We start from the raw sequence: 22,075 nt of genomic DNA on the forward strand, positions 1-22,075 counted from the left end.
CACACACACATTGGCTAAATGCTGCTCTCCGCTGCAATCTTGGCTGAATTTCCCATCTGGACCAAATGAATAATGAGATATCATTATTGCATTACTGGTATAATTGTTGTTGTTGCCATTGCAGATTTATCTCATGCTTATTGTGAGAACGCTCCCGGTAATGCCCCCCGTTTAAAGATGTAAATGTCGGCATTCATTTCTTTCAGTGATTGAGGTTGTAGTTGCTTAACAATATAATTATAATAACAATTTATATGAGACCAAATTACACGACTTTAATCTTGGTGATTGCGCTGTGTCTTCACAAAGCTAAATTCAAGTTACATTAATAATGACAAATGCCATTGCTAAATGATATTCTGCAAGTATAGAGAAGTTATTCAGAGGGAACGCCCCTTTCTAAAACTGAGCCACTGCCTGTTCAAAATGTCTGTGCAGGTCCATGATATACTTAGTATATACCTTAGTGTATAATACTTTATTTAATTTTTGTATATAAATGATTAGGACACAACTTTTGTTTCTTCTAAACCAACTGCTGCTGCTCATCACTTTCAAATATAAACAGAACCAGCAAAACGGACTTCAATTCAGATGAAATTTTGACAATTTTTGCTTTAACCCTTTTCTTTAGCATCGAGTTAAGCATTGTAAGTTAATACTGCAAGTTAGCATGAAGGACAATACATTAAACACTAGACCCTTAATTGACACAGTAGTCGATTGTAGTCACAGTGATACTTCAGTCATTGAAAAGTTGACAAGTCAAACAGTTCACTGTGATAGAGGTCTGTAACAGCAGAAAAAGAAAATTCTTGATTTGGTCATCCTTTTGAAAATAACCTATTTTTTATAAAATATTGTCCTGCACTAAAACAATTTGATGTTAAAAGAATGTTAAGTTAAGGTAACAAAGCGTGCAGGTGAATTAAGGACAAATTAAAACTAGGGATATCAACATTAAGGCGATAATTACGCGTTAACGCAAAATCGTTTTATAGCCATTCATTTCCTTAACTCAGTAACGCAATCGATCTTTCGGAGGTTGTAGTGAGCTCAGTTTTAAAGCTAGAGTGAAGATACTGGTATCACATGAAACTACAAAACCTAAGGAACCATGTCATACTAGCTTGTCATGAAGTAACGCTCTAAACCAAAATTTCGGTGGGGAAAAACTGTCATAGCCATTTTCAAAGGGGTTCCTTGACCTCTGACCTCAAGATATGTGAATGAAAATGGGTTCTATGGGTACCCACGAGTCTCCCCTTTACAGATATGCCCACTTTATGATAATCACATGCAGTTTGGGGCAAGTCATAGTCAAGTCAGCACACTGACACACTGACAGCTGTTGTTGACTGTTGGGCTTGAGTTTGCCATGTTATGATTTGAGCATATTTGTCATTGTTTTGTGTTGGTAATTGATAAAGCAAGCATATTTGTCCACCCCCATGTTTATAAGATTATTAAATACTTGACAAATCTCCCTTTAAAGTTTTGAGCAGATAAAAAATGTCCAATTAATTTGCGATTAATCACGATTAATCATGTACAATCATGCGATTATTCGCGATTAAATATTTTAATCGATTGACAGCTCTGATTAATACATAGGAATTAATGAGTCATTGGTGACGGGCTATTTATCTTCATTTTACAGGCTTTTATTAGTTAATTTTTCAACTGTAAATATTGTGCTCAGTACATATTATGGGCACAATTCTTTAATGAGTGAATTTAAGGGATCCTATGTTTGTTTATGTTATGTAAATGAAGAGGCTCATTAACATGCATTAAATTCGTAATTTATTCAAAAGAGTAATATGTTAATAATGTCAATACATTTTTACAAATTTACAAAACAGTTTGTCTGTTAAAAGTGTGTGTGTGGATCTGCACCGCATGTTAAACTCTGATTTTCTTTCCTCTGACAGGTTATTGTACAGAACAGAAGAAACCAAAGGTCATCTTCATGATGGGTACGTACATGTAGTCAAACTCACACACACCTCAGCACGGGTGGAGCCTACCTCATTAGAAAGAGCTGAAAGCACACACACACACACACACACACAGACAGGATAATAATGAGCAGCTGCTGACTGTTGGGCTGGCTGGTAGTTAAACTGGCCTCATTCATGCACACAGACAGAATGGTACCGATCAGCTGACCTTTATCTACATGTTTCAAGTGAACTAAACTCGGACTGTTGTAGCTCTGATCGCTCGAGGGGAACACATGTTCAGTGTAGAGGCTAGATTCAGACGACAGAAGCAAAGTTAATGAAGTAATTAAAAAAAGTTTCAGCGTAAAACTTTGCTCCTGTAGAATTTCACGGCTCATTTCAACACTGTTCATCAGCAGAAAACAAGAAGACACTGATTATCATTAGGGCTGTGCTCGACCAAAGAAATTCTTAGTTGACTCATACGGTTTTGTCGGCTAATTGATAAGTTGATTTAATCAGATCTGCAAAACTGAGTTTCTCCACAAAGAATCACACAAAAGCTCCATTTTAAATCTTTTGTTCACCAGAAATGTGCTCATAAGTTTCTTGGAAATAATTCAGCATTAAAAAAGCATAAAAAACGACTAAACGACTAAAGAAATCTTAGTCGACTAAGACCACAACGACCAATTAGTCGACTGAGAGTGGTCAGTCCTAATTATCATATGAAGAGAACAGAAGTTGAAGATGTAATGTACACCACTACAAGTCCTCATTCAAAACTTCACTTACAAAAGGCATCAAAGTAAGTGTTGAAAACAGTATTTTAGGTGAGTCTTTATTATTGTCATCCTACAGGTTTTGTAGATTTTATGGTGAAAATTTAACTTTAATTTAATTAGTTAGTTTCATTTGAATATGTATATATGTTTATTTATCACATACTACTTATGGGTGTATTTATTATGGACTATTTATCTCCTACTGTTATTTTGAAGATGACTTGTTTTGAGATATTTATTACCTATGGCAGCCTATCAGTTTATTGTTATTTTATTATTATGGTAACCACATGAAAAACATTTTGAACCAATGAGGATCCAGCTGGGATCAAAATATAGTCTGTATATATAATATTGTATATTGTATTTGAATAAATAAGTCGGTGTGCAGCTGTTTCCAGCAGCCTTGCACCTTTAAATGATTTGCATATAATTACAATCCTCTGTCAGTTTCGGGGCTATTTCCCTGCTCTCGGATCAGCTGAGGGACGCAGATAGAGAATGGCCCTGAATCTGGATGATATCTAAAAGAAAAGTGCGTCACCAAGCTGAAACAAGGCTTTTTTTCTGAATTGACATTTACTGTACGGTAGAGTTAGACAAACCATTTATTAATAGAAAGTTAACACAATGTTGATAATTGATTCATCGTGTGGATGGAATATCTTTTGGGTTTTTGGACTGTAGAGCAGACACGACAGGCTATTTGAATGTGTCATCTTATACTCTGGGACATTTTGATGGACATTTTTTAACGATGATTATGACTCGGTAATAAAAAATATTTGTTGTTTGCAGCAATACAATTTAGATTTGATTTTTTTCCGACAACACCAATATTTGATGAGCTTAAAGGTGCTAAATGCGAGATTGTGAGCATTCCTATTGCCTCCGCACAGCTCTCAAAATGGCGACAGCTTAGCCGGTGGCTAGAATTCCAATATATTGTCTCCATGGCAGGAACGTTCAATCAATATTTGTGAACTAATACCTCCCAAAGCCAGAGATCAGAGAAGTAAGTCTCAAACTTGTGATGTCATAGGGTATAAAGTCTGGAGCTGCTCCATAGTCAATGAATGGGAGACTGATTTTGTTTTCTGTGTTATACCCAAATGCACTTTATTCTATTGTAGTGTACTCAGTTCTGAAACAGAAAATGTTCCCATATACTCAGAACATTCCCCTGGGTGCTCTCAGTGTCATCTAGAACATCTCTCGCTATTCATTGTATATGGAGCAATTCCAGACATTTTGGCCAGGTTTCTCTTTTCTTTCTGAAATGTAGAGAAATAAAAGTCAAATACCTCACAGAATTGAAATACACTAACACTACTGCTTCAAAGTTCTGCTCAGGTACAGCAGATGAGCACGTATACTTATTTATTTCTGCTCTCTGGAGGCAGAGTGCGGTGTACTTTTGTGATCAATTATCATGCTGTGACAGTGAAGCGGTGTGGCTCAGTCTGCTAATTGAAGGCAGAACAGAGAGGCAAAGGTTAATGAGAGAACAGGGACACACAGAGTCTCTGTTAACCACCGTTCACTTCACTACCACGGACCAATACTAAAGATATGTTCATTAAAAAATGATTTAATCAGTATTCTCTTTCACACGGCTATGTGTATTGGTGTGTAAACCCCATTTCCATGAAAACCAACATGACAAATCCCCACTGATCTGTACTAACACCAGTTTGTGTGAATGTTTGACAAACAGACGTTGAGTTAGACCAGGAGCTTTCCCTCGGCAGGAGCAGATAATTGGAGGAAAATGCCAACTGCATGTAACAAATGTCACCTCGACTCGCATGTGTCTCCTGAGCAGATTTTATACCATTTAATGAAAAGGTTGGCCACATCGGCTTACATGCATGATTTTATTCCACTTCCAGCAAATTGTGATCATACCTTGAAGAGGACCCACTCCCTATGTAAATATAAACGGCTTTTTCTAAGGTAAAGGAAACTCAACATTTCAGGTGATTATACACTAAAGAAATCATACTTATTAATATTATATCCCATTTCTGCTAATAGATCCCCCTAAATGTTACACACTGGTCCTTTAAACCTTTCACCGCTCACTGCTCAGCCTGCAGGTTGCTAGAAGCAATACGTGAAACAATTCACAGACCGTTAGCACTATGAAAAGTTACATGAATATGAACAAGTTATATACGTATATGTAGTTGGCATGGGCGCTGGAAGTAGGGGGGCCATTAGCCCCACTTTACTGCCCTGTTCCACTTTCTTTTTAAGGTCCCACAGTACTGTATCTGCGTAAATGCCCCTACAGTATATTGCAACACGGTAAAAAAAAAAAAAAAAAAAGATGTTTTAATCATTCCCGCGTCCAGACTGGAGGGTGTCAGAAGTATTTTTTACTCTACAGATTTGTTTCGTTTCCACATTTTGCGGAGCAGAGTAGGCTGTGGATCTTTATCAAATCATAATCAACCACTATGTAGCCTAATTCAAATGAAATCAAAGTGATCTGACATCCAGCCCGCTACAGTTTCATAATGAGCCGAAAATATTTTGACACTTCTCAACCGAGGCGGACTGTCCTCAGTGCGATGGGTTTGCGGCGATGTCGGCACCTCGTTTCATTTACCATGCTTATGCTGTGGGACTTTTTGCGATCAGCATTCATAACCCTACCACCTTTATGATTAAATCGTTTGCTCGAGTACCAAGTTCTTCATAGATCTAACCTCGTAATTTTGTTCTCAAAGTGCCCAGTTTGATGCTTTTAACTTTAACATTTTCATAATATGAACCCCTTAATATTGTGTTTTATAGCATTTTCAAATTCTCAAGAGCACTTTCAAAAGTCAAGTTACAAAGTGCTTCGCAACAAGGAACAACTGCAAGGACTAAATTATGTAGTGCAAGTAAAACCAACTTTTCACTCATGATGACTCATCTGGTGGAGCAGGTAGTTTGTGTACCACATGAACTGAATCCTGCCTGGGGGATCAGTTTTGTGTCACCTCATATAGGACAGGTTTTCTTTCCAGCCACATTTGACATGATGCTGACTTTGAAAACACTTGTTTCTAGACTCCCTCACTTATAAATGAAAAGTTAATGTCCCCTCGTCTCCTGCTGTTCTTTTCCAAACCTGCTCTACTGCTGCTGATGCTGCAGCTTCAAGGGGCTGTCTGTCAGACTCTGCTCTTTTATCTGGTGACGAAGAAGTTGCTCAGAATCACTTGCTGCCCATCTAGCTGCCCTCTGAAATGCTGATGATACCGAGTATCAGGGCACCTTCAAGGAATAAAGTAGTACTACTGAATACTGATAATACTGAAAATCTATAAAACATTGTCCATAAATTAAGCAGGCTGTTCTCATACACCGTTCGTAGCTATACCTACAAAACGTAATACACTGTAATTGGTATACATCCCACATCCCAGTATTTAATCCACTTAATCGTGAACCAGGAAGTATAAAGAATCTTAAAATTAATAAAAGTCTATTCAGGAAAAATACTATATAGGCATCTATGTTCTCAAAAGTGTTTTAATTAAAAGTTGGGAGAGAGGAGTTTTAGGTGGTTTGACTCTATGTGGGCTTATCCATCCATAAAAACTGGTGGAAAAGTTGAAGCCGTGTTTTGCAGCGGTGCTTCAGAAAGAAGGCAGAGATGATGCCTGAGGGAAATGCTAATGTGAGGTTTCACTGGTGCCTGAGCTTTCAGTCTTTTTTCATCTTCTCTCCTTCATGTCCCGCTGCTCTCTTCACTTCCATCGTCCTCATTTCTGTTTCCTTCCTTTGCAAAAAAATACTATTTTTACATTATCAGTTGTTTTAATAATTTTATAATGGCAATTTTGCACTTTGGTGGCCCTTGATGAAAACCAAGAATGTCATTAACAAACAGCAACCACCACAGCCCAGTGTTAAAGGATTAAAGGCTGGTGTTTCCTATTGTAAGATAATCAAATGTAAAGACCAAAACCAACAATTGATTAGTCCTTCTCTCAGTACGTACTGACTTCCCTACATACTCTATGACTCTCAGCCCCAAGTCCATTGGTTCCCACTGAAGACAAAAGTTTCATTTTTTTTGTATAGGCTCAGTAACTTCTTTTTTTTTTTTTTTTTTTTTTTGGGGGCATTTTCCATTTTTATGACAGGACAGTGGATAGAGTCTTGAAAGGGGGGAGAGAGAGAGTGGATGCGGAAAGGGCCACAGGCCGGATTCGAACGCGGGCCGCCGCGGTCAGGACCAAGCCTTAATACATGGACGCCCGCTCTACCAACTGAGCTAACCCAGGCGCCAGGCTCAGTAACTTCTTAAAACAGCTGAGGTCTAGTTTGTAGTAATCATTAATCAAACAGGAGAAGATTTATTTGGAACTACTTTAAGTACAGTGGAAACCACTTATAGTGATCACGTCTGTTCGAGTCAAATTGATTACTGTAAGTGGACGAATATTATAACCGAATTTTGTTATTGTGCATCATTTCTCATGCATTTCTCTAATTGACATTTGTATATTTATTACATGAATACAAAGTAATGAAACGGACCACTTTGCTTTTTACTCCCTTGCTGCCAATTCTTCTGCCTTTTCCCTCACCAAGGGTGAGGCATTGCTGTTTTTGGCCGGCTCTGCAGTGCGAGCGTGCATGCAGAGCGGCGCCCCTTTGGCTCCTCGTTCTCTCACTTGGTAGCGGCATGGAGGGAGACGGGCGCCGGTCTGCATGTGTGCCGTAGAGCCGGTTGAGGATCGGCAAAGTTTCACTTTGGGGGAATTACGTGACCGGGCATTATCAACAAAAAACAAAACAAAAATTCAATTAACGTTAGTCTAACATATAGTTTTAAAATGTTTTTCCATATGTTGTATGAAAAGACCCAAAATGAACACTGTAAGAGGACTACTTGATTACTACAAGGCAAAAGGGAGCATGGCTCACATACCCCCGCTCACTGCGTGACCCCTGCTAAAGTAGGGCCAAAGGTTTTGCCCTTTTGGAAAAATTTCCCAAATGTTGGTGTGGTGTGACATGCAGCCACTTTCCCAATAAAAGACTACACCGCAAATTTAGTTTAGTTTAGCAGGTTGTCAGCTGTGCGTTTGCCCGGATTAACGATACTCTGTCTGCCCGGATTAACGATACTCTGTCTGCCCGGATTAACGATACTCTGTCTGCCCGGATTAACGATAGCGATTGTCCGACAAACAGTGTGTGTTTGTGCTACGTTAGCATCTGTAGCTCTGCTGGTAGCTTCGTGCTCACCATTGTCACACACATACAGTCTGTCAGCGCGGCGTAACTTTAGCGAGTGTCCGACAGACTGTATGTGTGTTGTCGGTGGCGTTATAGCTGTGAACGTAGATGTAGCAGACAGTGTGTGTACACTTTATTTGTCGGTGAATAAATGCTACGAGGCTACTACTCCTCCGCTCAAGCGAGCTCTAGACGGGAGCCAACTTCCTGTATCTGTAACGCCAGCTCAGACTCTCTTAAGGTGGGCTCTTAAGGTGGACCAGCTTTTTCTCCTTTAAGTGACGAGTTTTTCTCAGCTTTTTAATTAATTATTAACATTTCTTTTAACCGTTTTAACCGATAGTGTTAATCGGTTAAAATGCTTAATGTAGGTTAACGTTTAAATGGTAAATTATTAACATCCCTATGCCTTACACATAAAAGAATGATCCCAGTCACTTCCACACAGTGAGGCATACAGTTTATCAATTAAACACTGGTATCGGATCGGTACTCAGTATCGGCTGATACTCAAAGCCCAGGTTGGAACAGTGCATCCCTAGTTATGGTCTAAACAATTATTCAGCTAATCAAATAAAAATGTATGATAAAGACCATTGTTAGTTGCTTCCCTATTAGTTATAGCTGACTTATCTTCTCCTAAGTGAGATTCTTTACCTTTTTATTCCAATAAGTGGATAATAAGGCATGAAGAAATTTAGAAATTCTGGCTCAAAACAACTGACAAGATGGCAATGAACAAACCAGAACACTGTGTCTCTGCAGAAACCAGTGGCTGAAGTCCAGAAATTAAGTCTGTCTTACTACAGTCTGTGTTTATCACTCAAAAATACTTTCTTTTGACATCAGTAAAGAACGTCCTCCAAAGTCCTCGGTCTCTTCTACTTAGTGGAGGGTGACAGTGAAAAGAATAATCTCTTCACAGCAGATTCAATCTGATTGTCAATAATTGAAGCATCTCAGTTAGTGGAGGAAAGAAGCTTGTGTCCTTTGTCATTTGGACTGATTTATCTTTTACATCGAAGTCTTATCTGCTGAGGTTCTGATGGAAAAATAATTATGTAGCAGGAATGGATTCAAAAACTAAATTACCAGAGATATTTTTTCCCCATTTTTATGGTCCTCTGCCCTCTTTGCCTCGTTTCGTCTCTGTCTCCGGCTCCATCAACATCTAATGCAATCCATCTGGCTCTTATCAAGGAAAACGCTGAGACATAGCTCTTCACACATGGTGGTTTTTTATCAAATCTAAACCTCCGCCTAGTTGAGACTAGTAAGTGGTGAGCAGAGTGTAGACGTCTGCCAATGCTCACCAAATTGTCTAACTTGTAAAGCTGCAGTATAAGTTAAGTTTAGTGGACTAATTGTGACATTCAAGTGACAAGGACGGGTGAAATATGACACCAAGACTTTTAACTGTTTCGCTCTGAGAAATCACACAGCCATCCACAAGATCCAAGGAGACATCTTTAAATAAATGTATGTGTTTGGATGGTACAACAATGAGCATTTCAAGTTTGAAGACATTCAGGTTCAGAGAGGCAAGTGTGAAGATTTGATGGATTTACTGGTTTGAATTTGCATATATAACTGCATATCATCCGCATAGCAATGAAAATGGAACTCATAATTCTGAATTATTTCACCTAATGATAACATACAGAAGAGACGAAGACCTAGGATGGAGCCTTGAGGTAAACCAGAGTCAAGCAGGTTATTATTATGAAATACATGATGAGAAGGCAAAAGTTTCATTCAAATTTGATGCTTATCCAACATGTTCTCATCCCAACTCGTCACATACCACCACTATGTCACACCCCTTGGCGTCATTTTATTTTTGGCATCAAAAACACTATAGTTACCTTTGGCATCACTTTAGGATTAGGCACAAAACCACTTATTTAGGTTTAGGAAAGAACTATATGGTTGTGCTTAAAACTACTACGTTTGTACAGTGAAAATGACACTGAACGTTCTGAACATGGGACACGAACAAACAGCTGATTGTAACGTGATGCACTGGACACAAACAGCAGTCTCCTGGATGAAAGCCTTGTGTTTGTTGTCTTATCAGATACTGGAGGTGGTGTAATAACAGGCCATGATCAACAGTCTCAAATGCTACACTGATATCAAGCAGTAGCAATTAAGAAGTGATGAATCTACATAGAATTATGACTGCAGAGTCTGCAGCTCCCCTCAGATTTACGGAGCTTTATAGGGAGTTTCATGAGCTCGTTGTTTAGCTGTTCGGCCCACGACTTCACTGTTTTGATTCACTCTCACAACTCTAATAGTGTTGTTTTCGGCCAAGCAGGAAGCTATTTTCAGAGAAAAAGCTGTAAAGACCCACTGTACACTACCTGCTCAGCACCAAACAGCTGATAAATAAGGTTAGAGACTATCTGGGGAAAAAAGCAGAGCATTTAGCAACGAAGGAGTTGGATATTTCCTTCAGGAGTTGGTAGAGACCAAAAACAGAGTTAAAAAGAAAGTCAATTTTGGATTTATATTCACTAGGTGGCCAAAGCATGACTCTAAATTACTGATAATGTTGCTCAGTAACTGTTGGATGTGAAAATAAGCGGCTGTTTGCGAACAAGTTCTCCATATAAACTTAAAATAAGTCTGTTGTGTTCGCAACTTGTTTCCATTGCCCCCCAAAGTGGCCAAAAAAAATCTGTTATTTCAGGTTTAAGTGCAGCTGTAAAGGTCCCACTTATCCTGAGCACTAAAAATAATCCTGTGTATGTGGTGAATAAGTCATTATAGTGGAGAAGCTGAACATTAACTATATGAAAAGCAACAGCCGTTTTAGTACAGTATAAAACAGCGCAAAGGCTTATAAATACACTTCATCTTGTCTAAAGCTTTTGTCTCTCAAGGCCAGTTAACCTATATTTCAAATGGTCTCAGACAGAGAACTGTCTTTACCCACAGAGCCAGTTTATACAGCAGGTTGGAGTTCGACATTACTAACAAGGAGAGTCCCTAACAAGCTTCTCAGGGCTTTTGCTTCAGCCCTGGTGGGTCATTATCTACTTCCTGGGAGAGGTGTCAAGCAGCAGAGGAATACTTCTAGCAAGTAGGCGAGGGGGAGTGGGGGCTGGTGAAATATATACAGTTGGTGAACATGTGCTGACTGTACAATGAATGAATTCATAACTGGCCCCTCTGGCGTTTCCTGACTCCACGGTCGTCCCCGGGTGAGTGGAGCCCTGCTCATATCAGTCCTCGCTCTTAGAGGAAATAGTGATAAGGACGTTTGGTTTTGGCAGAGGGCAGCGACACTCGGACTCGAGGAGCATACTGATGAATGTGAAGAACATCCTGAGTTTTATTACTGTGCCCAAGGCTGCTTAAGATAAATCACCACTGTCTGATGCTTCACACAGCTTCATGGCCATGTAATAAAATTAACCTGCAATAAAACACCTGCAGACCTCACAGCAGACAGACTGCTGAAATATTTTTAAATATTTTAAAGGAAATCTGCAAAAAATTTAATTACTAAATGGTGGATGAAGTGTAGTGCTCCTACACTTGGCACATAGGAGACGTTTCAGTTGGTTGCAATCTACAACTTCACCACTAGATACCGCCAAATCCTACACACTGGCATTTTAAGATGTAACTTAAAAGGGGAAAATCAGCCATTTAAAAAAAAAAATTATATTATTCTGGAGGCAATATAACATTAAGGAAAAAAAAAAGGAACGGCGAAATCCACTGGAACAGAGAGATCCATGACAAGATTTGGGCAACACCTAGTAAATTTTTTATCTGTTCAAAATGTACCTTAAAGGGAGATTTGTAAAGTATTTAATATTCTTATCAACATGGGATTGACAAATATGCTTGAAATCAATTAACAACACAAAAAAAATGACAAAACCCTCACAGGTACTGCATTTAGCATAAAAAATATGCTCAAATAATAACATGGCAAACTCAAGCCCAACAGACAACAACAGCTGTGTGTCAGTGTGCTGACTTGACTATGACTTGCCCCAAAACTGCATGTGATTATCATAAAGTGGGCATGTCTGTAAAGGGGGGACTCGTGGGTACCCATAGAACCCATTTTCATTCACATATCTGGAGGTCAGAGGTCAAGGTACCCCTTTGAAATTGGCCATGCCAGTTTTTCCTTGCCAAAATTTAGCGTAGGTTTGGAGCGTTATTTAGCCTCTTTCGCAACGAGCTAGTATGACATAGCTTTAAAACTGAGCCTGGTACAACCTCCGGAAGATCAATTGCATTAATGTGTTAACCCTCCTGTTACCTTCAAATTTACTAACATCTTTTATCCTTGGGGTCAATTTGACCCCAGCAATTTAAACCTCAAGAAAAGGATTATAATTAAAATTGTTACCCAAGTTTATGTGTCAGGTACTTTATGTTTGTTGTTGACTACCTAAATAGCCCTTTGAATAAAACAACCTCCCTTTGTCTTGTTGTAGTCCAAGACCATTTGTGGTTTTCTGTCTTCTCTGGTGCTCAGGACAGCATCTTTGTGTATGGTGCTCATCAGCAGGACATTTTTCCCTTTCTTGGGGCAATAGGAGACGACAGTGGCTCTGTCAGTGAAGGCAAACATTGAAGATGTTACCTTCCTGTTCTTCATCACAAGCAGCTCAGAGGGAAGCTCCGGCTTGTTTTTTCTCACTGTCCCCAACATGGTAACCTTCCTTTTCAGCAGTTTTTCACCCAGGGCGTACGATGTAAAAGAATTATCACATGTAATGTTATGACCATTCAGTCCTTCAGCCATGTCAAGTACCACCCTCATGCCCTGATTTTTTTCAGGTGCTTCCCCAGGGGATTTACCAGTGTACACCTGCATAATCCAGGCATTGCTGGACTGTGCATCACATGCTGCCCATATTTTGATACCGTATTTGGCCGATTTGCTCGGCATGTATTGTCTGAAGGGACAGCGCCCACGAAATGCAACCAGACATTCATCCACAGAGACGTGGGGGCCTGGATTGTAAAGCAAGGGTAATCGCTGAACCCACTTGTCCCATACATCCCATATTGCTGCGAGTTTGTCACGCTCTCGTCTTGATCCCTGTCATGAAATCGATGACACGGGAGAAAACATGGAATGTGTTTAGAGACATGGTGGCTGGAAATATTGCCCTTCCAGTGTCAGCAGCCCAAAGGCTTGCTGTTGCTTCGCCTTTTGACTTGTACACTCCTGCCAAAATGAGCAACCCAATGTAGGCTTACAAGTGGGTCACATCCAAGTCTTTCCAACTGTCCCCATACACGCGCCTCCCCTCTAAATTTGTCATCTCAAGTATATCCTTTTCGATTGATGGTGTTATGAAGAGCTCAAATGCTGATTTTATGTCTTGGACATGGCTGACAGCGTATTTGGTGGGGCCTGGAACCATTTTGATGACATTAGCAGCACTAAGTCTACCCTGTTGTTCAAGTGGGGAGACAGACCATAATAACTTTCCATTTTTGGGTAGTGTGTTTGCTGGTGGCTGAGAGACAACAGGAGGGTCAACACTGAGGGTCAACACTGAGGGTCTCATTCTCATCAGAGGAGGATGCCTCATAATCAGGGTCTTCCTCAGCACCATCCTCTGTCTCAGACACATTCTCCTCTATGTCACTTTCATGGTTAAAGAGACGTGACAACACCTCATTGACAGAAAACCTTTCCTTAGAAGTCATTTTCAGTTGAGAGAGAGCACACAGAGCACCAAGAGAAATGGTTTAGAAGGCTGCTGTGCAAACCGATATATGTTTGCTCCACCCCTATGTTGTGTGAAGTATCAATATCTTCACAGGAACCATATTTTGCCGCCCCCACAGCGTGGGAAATATCAAAGTTCTTGCGAGAATGATGTTTCCCCTCCCCCATGTAGTGTGAACTATCAGTGGTTCTCGCACTACTACAGTTATGGTTATGTTAGGTTAGTGCCCTAAAGCTTTTTGAAGATTATAAAATTGCATGTTATAGTGACCTCAATATCATCAAAAACAACCAAAACAAATGTGTGTAAAATGTTGATATTTCTTATATTTTTTATACAGCTAAAACAGCCTGGGGTCAAATTGACCCCAAAGAACACCGATGCGTACAGCATGTGTACAGGACATTGAAAACATATCATCATGTTCATTTTATGTTTACCCTGTTGTCCCCAAAGATAATAGGACGTTGAAATTAGTGTCGTTAAAACAAATTAACGTTAACACGTTATTATCGTGTTAACTTTGACAGCCCTAGCAACAACGTAACCTAACCCAGTAATTATTAAGGGCCAGGTTAGGCGAGAAAAGAACTTGTTCATACGCTGTGTCGTCAAACCTCGTCAGAAATCGATAATGTTAGTTGTTCCAAATGGCCACACTCAAAGAGTGAAAAGCCAGCTGTCATAGAGAAGGGGGAGATGCTACATTTGTATAATGTAATAAGGTGAAAAAAACACTCATTTCAGTCTCTCCACCTGAGATAGGCCATCTGCAAAATAGATGCTTGTCCTGGAGCTCCTCAAGTACACTTGATTTAAAACCACTAAGAACAATCAATCACCTCCCATCTTTTCAAAAGCTTTTTCTCAACACTTATTCACATGAAAGGTGACAGAAATAATTGTGTCAAGAGAGAAGTTCCCACCCTGGCTCCTTTATCACCTCCACACAGCCGGCAAATCACAGCGTGAGTGTGTGTGAGTAGAAGTACAAAGTGTCAAAAAAAGATAATACAGTTAAGTACAAGTTCCTCAAATTCGTACTTCAGTACAGTACTTGAGTAAAGCACTTCACTGCAGGTTAGGTGCTAGGTAGGGGTTTAACGATGGTTAAACCACTCTCCATGGTTCCGATACGATTCAAGGACGATATTTGGCTCATCTAGAGGAATACGATATGATACGATTCAATGTCTTGAAATCGATACAGTAAAAATTCAAAATCAGAATAATTTCAGTCCGTGTTTCTGTGAAATAAATAGCTGGATACAGAGCAGGTCAGGATTCCTCAAAGTTTTGTGAGGGAATCAGGGATAAATTATTTATGGGTATAAACAAGTTAACACAATGATTAATGGCAAATACATACACCTTTTATTTGAAAATAATATCATGCGTGGGTGCATGCGTGTTATTGAACCAAGGTGGCGCCGCAGGTAGATTCAGTTAGAGGAGATGATAATGATCTGTGATAACCTGACTCTCAGCAATGAATCAGACCTGTGATGTGCACATTCACATACACACACACATACAGTTCACTTATCACTTTTTTCTACATTAATATTCACAATAAGACGAAGTTCTCTCTCTCTCTCTCTCACACACACACACACCATCTATTTCCTATTCCATTTTCTTGATTATGGCTAGAAAGGATCCGACTTGTGTAAAACTCTCATTAGAGTTTGTATGTATGTGTTTGCAGAGTTTGTGTTCACGTATTTACATCTGCAGGCATCTTGTATCTCTACATTTGTAGGAAGGTTGCATTTGCAATTCTATGTGACATTTTTACATGCTAATTTGAATGCAGTGTGTAATTTGTTTTACATTAAGGTTCTAGTAATGCAATGTCATGAATCAAGTTCAAGTTTAAGGTTATTTTTTATTGTCTTCATTTTCATTTCATTATCATTTTGTGTTGATTTTGGCGGCCCCTTAGGACAAAAGTGGTAGTGTTTCCAAGCACCAGAGTCCCTTTAGAAAACCTACATTTTTTTTACTGCAGCAGGGTCTGACAGTCTGCCCCGCTTTTGTCCTGGTTCTGGCTCTCCCGTGCCTCCCCGTGCCTCCCCTTCCCTCCAGCTGGCCCAGCAATACGGCCTGTGTCTCCAGCAGCGGGGGACCGGCAGAGAAGCGAGGGGAAGCTCTGCTCCTGGCTGGAGGAGGAGGCGCTTCTGCCGGGTGCCGAGCTCTCCACCTCCTGCCAGAGCACGGACGGCCGGAAAGCCAGATCTGAGTTAGTCCACGGCGGGCTGGTCGCTGACGCTGAAGTGAGCTGGAGGAGTTTCAAGTGAATCTGCATGATTTTGTCTGTTTGCAACGCAAAGTCTTCTCTCCCCCACGAAGAGCATCCGATTCCTTCTGAGTTGTTTTCCCCGATTCGCTCCGATTACAACGAGAACGTGACATCATATTTACACAGGACAGATCCTTTCCAGCCATAACATATTTTCATGCTCTTCTTCCACCTCTCAATTTCCTCTTCATCACCCTCAACTCACTTTGTGTTTTGCCTCAGTGATTACTTGTTCGTCTGTGAAGATGGACTGACCCCTGCTTGTATCTTTGTGTGTGTGTGTGTGTGTGTGTGTGCTCTCTCAGGTGGTCCAGGCTCAGGGAAATCCCTCCAGTGTGAGCGGATGGAGGAGAGGTTCGGCCTGCGTTGCATTGCCCTGGGTGACCTGCTGTGTACCCAGCTGCAGTCTCAAGGTGACAGAGGGCGTCACCTGCGAGACGTCCTGGAGAGGGGAGAGCAGCTGCCCGAGGTCAGTGTGGCATTTATGTTACTTAATATATATACGAATCCGGGGAAGTACCGGAAGTAGGGATGCACCGATACCGGATTGGACATCGGGCCGATACTTACTTAAATAGCTTGATCGGATATCGATGAAATTATACATTAATACTGGAATTTTTATTTCCTGTTTAGGTTTTGTCCAATTTGTTGCTGCATTAAAAAGGTTTACACCTGTATTGTAATTCCTGTTGAAGATCAAGAAGATGTTGCAAGTGTACAATTATGTACAATATCAAGCCTGATGTTGCCTTACACATAAAAGAATGATTCCAGTGACTTCCACACAGTGAGGCATACAGCTTATTAATTAAAGACTGGTATCGGATCGGTACTCGATATCGGATCGATACCCAAAGGTATCAGTACTGGGACTGAAAAAGTCAGATGGTTGTATCCCTAACCGGAAGTAAACAAGTCACAATTACTGCGGTGGCGTCTCCATACAATATGTGTGAGTTTGAATGCAAGTTGTCCAATTCTCTATTTTTACCTTTACTTTCTATGCAACGTTACTTTTGACAACGATGTCTAGGAGTTCGGGAAAAACCTGAACAGTTCTCAGCTGCCCAACCTTAGCCTAACATGATGAAACAAGTAACATCAGCTAAGTTAACAACGTTAGTGGGCTAAGACACTGTCTAGGGGCTGCGGTGGTCCCACAGAATAAATTAACTCAATCAAATAACTGTGGAGTTATTGTGAAATATAACATTAGTTGCTCTAACTAGGGCAATTACAAAGTATGTCGACATATTGACCAGTTGGGTAAAGGCAAATAATAGAACAGCTAGAACAGTCTGGCAATACAATATTACAATATCCCAAATCTAAGGCGATATCTTGTACAGTAAGCTTTATAATATATACTATATTTGTGTGGATGAAACAAATCAATGCTACATATTAATTCTAGGATTTGAGTATGTGCTGTATACACAAAATGAAGTATACTCAAACCAGACATTGTGCAGTCTAAAAAAAAAACTCATGTGCTGTAGATGTACATTATTCTCCCACAATGCAATGCACAAAGGAAACAAGGACACCGAGGAGCAGCTCACAGCTGCAAAAAAATTCAAACTAATTGTGGATGGTGGCCAAACAAATAATACTACTACACAGTTGTTTATGTCTATCGGAAGTAACCATGGCAACATTTTCACTGTTTACTAACCAGACACACCAAGTCTATCTATATAGATATATATTTATATCTATACATGTATATGTCTATATATATCTATATAGATACATATACAGTATATAGATAGATATAGGTATAGATATATATTGTCATTAGCAATGAATGGGTTCGGGGCTGAGAACCACAGACAGGGAAGAAAAACATTTAGAGATAAACTAACATTGTTGATTCTAGTCTTTTGCTTATAACAAGAAAAATATAGTATAGTGCCAGATTTATTATTCAAGTCATTTATCAAACAAACAAATAGAAATACTGCCTGATGAGAATTTGCTGCTTTTCTGTTTTATATCAATGTAAATTGATTCATTTGAGTTTTGGACTGTTGGTGCGTTCACTCCTGTACTGAGAGCTGTCCACTTGTGATCGGATCACCCAGGACGCATGTTAATATCAGGTCAGAACAGGGCCATAGACACTCCCAGAACCTCTACCCAACTGCTACGAACAAACAACCTGCTGATGTTGACACATTTCTGCTACAAGGACTAAAAAAAACGTCATTCTCGATTAAAAAAAAAAAGAAATGTCTGTGATATACTCTATTACTTCTTCACTGGAGGCTTCTGCTTGATTTCTTACTCCTCTCATATTGTGAAAATACAAAAACTCAGTTCTGCCAATACTGCAGTTTCATATTCTCAGCATTAGTAAATAAAACTCACAGCAGATTTAATGCCTTTGCAAGGCCGCTTTGACGGTGGTTGTTACTCTTTCTCTGTACACTTTTATTTGAGCTTCAGGCTTCAAGTTACGTGCGTACTTCTCTCACCATCAACTTCTATCACTTGAACTGCAGTCTGGACAGAAAACCCTCTGACAAAGTGTCCGTCCAGGCAGTCAGAGTATTTTTTGTAAACAAAATGTTGAGTGTGGACAAAATTAAACAAACCAAGATTAAAACCTGCTTTGGATGCAGCTGGCAGACACTTCCAGAACAGTATAAAGTGACACAACCTGCAGCAACTGTTGGACTCTCTGGTTGTCAGTAAAAGCAGCCGCCTCAGAGAGAAAAGAAAAAGGTGAGACAAGATCTTTCAACTGGAAAATGTAATGTTGAGCACTGGAACGAAGGAATATTAATGACTGAGGATATCTGCCACAAGCAGCTGATTTGCAGATCAATGATATTCATGTAACATTAATTTGAAATTCAAGATAAAAATGATTCTAGTGAATTTAGAAGCAAAGACCGGGGATAACAGATACTGTAAAGGTATAAAGAAATATTGCTGTTCTGAAGGACTATTTTACGTTCCTCTTTTGGTTGAAGATATTCTTTATCTAGATATGTGAGACCAAACCATTTGCTAAATGCAGTACCTGTGTTGTTGTTATTCCCATGTTGATAAGAGTATTAAATACTTGAGAAATCACCCTTTAAGGGTACAATTTGAACAGAAAAAAAAATTACGATTAATCACGATTAATCACGATTAATCATGGACAATCATGCGATTAATCACAATTAAATATCTTAATCGATTGACAGCCCTAGTAGATACGATTATAAGTAAGTGAGAAAACATGTTTTCTGTAATTTAGATGAACCGACTCTTTAAAGACAAGTATTTTTTTAAATTTCACATTTTGTTCGAGGTTTTTAGGAAGAACACAAACAATATATACAAAAAATAGAAAACGCTTAACTCTCTTCAGGCTTTGCATTATTTCAAGATTTAAAAAAAAAGTGGTGAGTTGAACAGATGTGCAAGCAATTTAAAAAGACACCCAAGCACAGAATTAATTTAACTTTCTGGAGAAAGCCAAAGGCGTCGATGCAAGGCTCAGCTGTCTAAGCTTCTTACAGCACATTAAGGTCATGTCCCATGTGTTCTCTAACATCCTCACTGCCAAACGCTTATTTTTATGTTGTGGGAGTGAGTTAGTTATAGTGAGAGAGAGAGAGAGAGATTGATTTAAAAGGAGGATGAATAATCCCACAGTGGGATTACGGAAGTGCAGGTTTACAGCAGAACACATTACAAAAACTACTGTAATACAAAATCACGCATCAGACTTAATGGTTTTATCTCAAAAAGAGATAAAATGCCGTCATGTGTGGCCTACCAGTGACTGTAAAAACTGTAATGACGGCACAGTGAGAGTTTGACTTGATAAAATGTTACTGTACAGTTGCCTGGCAACACAGAAAGTGCAATTTAATGTTCTCTGTTCACTGTAATCCCTCTGCAGACCACCAGCTTCCTGTTGGGCCATACAGTATTAGCCTTAAGAGTTCAATACATGTGGAAGCACACCAATTGACTCTCAGCTGCCTATTTTGAGCTGAAGCCAAAAATCCTTAGTATTTAATGTGTTAAACTACCAAAAGTAGTGCACTTCTTGATTTCCTGTGGCGGCTGCACATGATTTGATGCATCTTCTGGCAGCTCAGGGTCTCAGCCCGGGGGTTGTAGAGTGGGTCATGAATACTCAGCTAAGAGCACATCTGGCTATTTGACAAGGTTGTGTCATCGCAAAACATAAATCTCCCCCCTTCTTCCTTCCTTCCTTCCTGTGAGTTTTTCTCTAGAAGGCTGACATCACTGTACCAGCAAATTAGGGCAGCACAATTAATCAAATATTAATAGCAATCATGATTTTGGCTTCCCACAATTAAATGAACATGATCAGCTGCAATATTGACGTTTAAAATGCTCCGCTCATAGAAAACTCTGCTGCATAAATCAAGCGCTTCCTAAACTAACAGCTAGAGATGAACCGTCAATCAGCAGCTGATCGAAACCAGGCGGTTTTCAGTAGTCTCATATATCCAAGTTTTTTGCCGGTCAGACACACATGTGCAGAATGTTTTCAGAAGTAGATTTTTGGTGGATTGTTTAGACAGAATAACAGAAAGTTTACGAGCAGACCACCATGTTATTTCCTGTTTGAAACGGCAATCAGAAAACCAGGAACCAATCAACGTATGAACAGCCAGTTGAGTGGAGCAGCGATGATGTTTTTGGCTGGACCTCTGCAATCCAGCCAAAAACATCAACTAGAGTAGACTAGTTGGGTAAACAGTGCAGAGCTTTTAGCATGTTACTGTCCATCTGAACTAGGGGTGGAACGGTTCCACAAAATTCACGGTTCGGTTCATATCACGGTTTTGGGGTCACAATTTTTGAGGTGTAAATGCAATTGCTAGAAGTAAAAAGCAAATGATAAGCTATAAACGAACTACACCACGGTGGCATGAGCGCAAGTATACACAACGAGGCTGTAAAGGCGGACAAGTCGGCGTGATGACGTTTTAGTAGTCTAATTTAGCCACTTGTTAGTTGTTTTTTAAGACGCATAAAAGCTTCAAAATTGACGAGTGGGATATTTACTTTTTATAGTAGAATAACACATTAATATCTCTTAAGCTTGTGTTAACCACAGACTTTATTTTAGGCATCTAACTAAAAACCCATTCAAAAAATCCATTGACTTCCAGACGACGGAACCGGAAGTGCTAAAATGCAAACTCATTTCCGGGTTTTAGGCAAGGAGTGCGGAAACGGGAGAGGTCATGCGTCATCAACGCGTCATATCTTTGAGGTACAACACATGCGGCGTAAAATCTGGTCTGCGCTTGCCGAAATTGAGCCAATAGCAACGCATGACAGCAGCTCTAGTTACACTGCGCATGTATTACACCCCATACCCCAAGACTCATGTCCGCCCGTGTCTCAGGCTCTTTCAATAGGCCTTGGTTTTAGGACTCATTCCTGTAGCACTCTATTCTTAACTTCAGCATATTACAATCCAAGACACCCAAAGTTATGTAGCGTTGATAAGCAGCCGCATTAACAATAGAACAGAAGTTCAGCAGTTTAGAAGTAATTATGATATGAAGAATAGCACACTATAGAAAGCTGTTTCATAAACCCATTAATGGGAGGAGAAGTATTTTTCTGTCTGGCACCGTGTGTCTGCGTGTTCACTATATATCCTATGTGCAGGGAATGAAATTAGCACCCGCCACCTGCCAAATACAGGGTAAATGTTGGCTGTGGCAGGTCAAAATTTCAGGTCACCTGCCACCATGGCAGATAGGTAGGTAATAGTTTACAAACAAAGATGAACTCAGTCAATGCTTTATTGTATTTGCAAAGATATGCGTCCTCTGTGATAAATGCAAATGCAGATCTTACTAATCTGATTGCATAAAAAAGTAAACATTTTTTATACATATGGCGGTATGTTCTTCATACTATGACAGTTTTCCTAAAATTAGATTTTAAAAAAATCGCGATATATCGCCTTACTTACAGTACTGCAATATATCGTATTATAATGGTAACCCCTGTATCATGATACGTATCGTATCGCCAGATTCTTGCCAATACACAGTCCTAGTGTTTATAATGAGGTGGCAG

General features: G+C 39.7%; 1 protein-coding gene and 1 long non-coding RNA gene across 2 annotated transcripts in view; one reads left to right on the forward strand and one right to left on the reverse strand.

Annotated features, from left to right (window-relative positions):
- Nucleotides 1-22,075, forward strand: part of ak5 (adenylate kinase 5) — a 109,499-nt gene that overhangs the window by 77,836 nt on the left and 9,588 nt on the right. Inside the window, exons 10-11 of the mRNA XM_037787072.1 lie at nucleotides 1,935-1,979; nucleotides 16,303-16,466. Of these exons, the coding sequence (XP_037643000.1) occupies nucleotides 1,935-1,979; nucleotides 16,303-16,466 (209 nt within the window). The remainder of the gene's footprint in view (nucleotides 1-1,934; nucleotides 1,980-16,302; nucleotides 16,467-22,075) is intronic.
- The window catches only part of LOC119498305, a 67,844-nt gene that overhangs the window by 43,106 nt on the left and 2,663 nt on the right, over nucleotides 1-22,075 (reverse strand). The window lies entirely within an intron of this gene.

This window comes from Sebastes umbrosus, chromosome 12, assembly GCF_015220745.1.
Source record: "Sebastes umbrosus isolate fSebUmb1 chromosome 12, fSebUmb1.pri, whole genome shotgun sequence".
Taxonomy (NCBI): Eukaryota; Metazoa; Chordata; class Actinopteri; order Perciformes; family Sebastidae; genus Sebastes; species Sebastes umbrosus.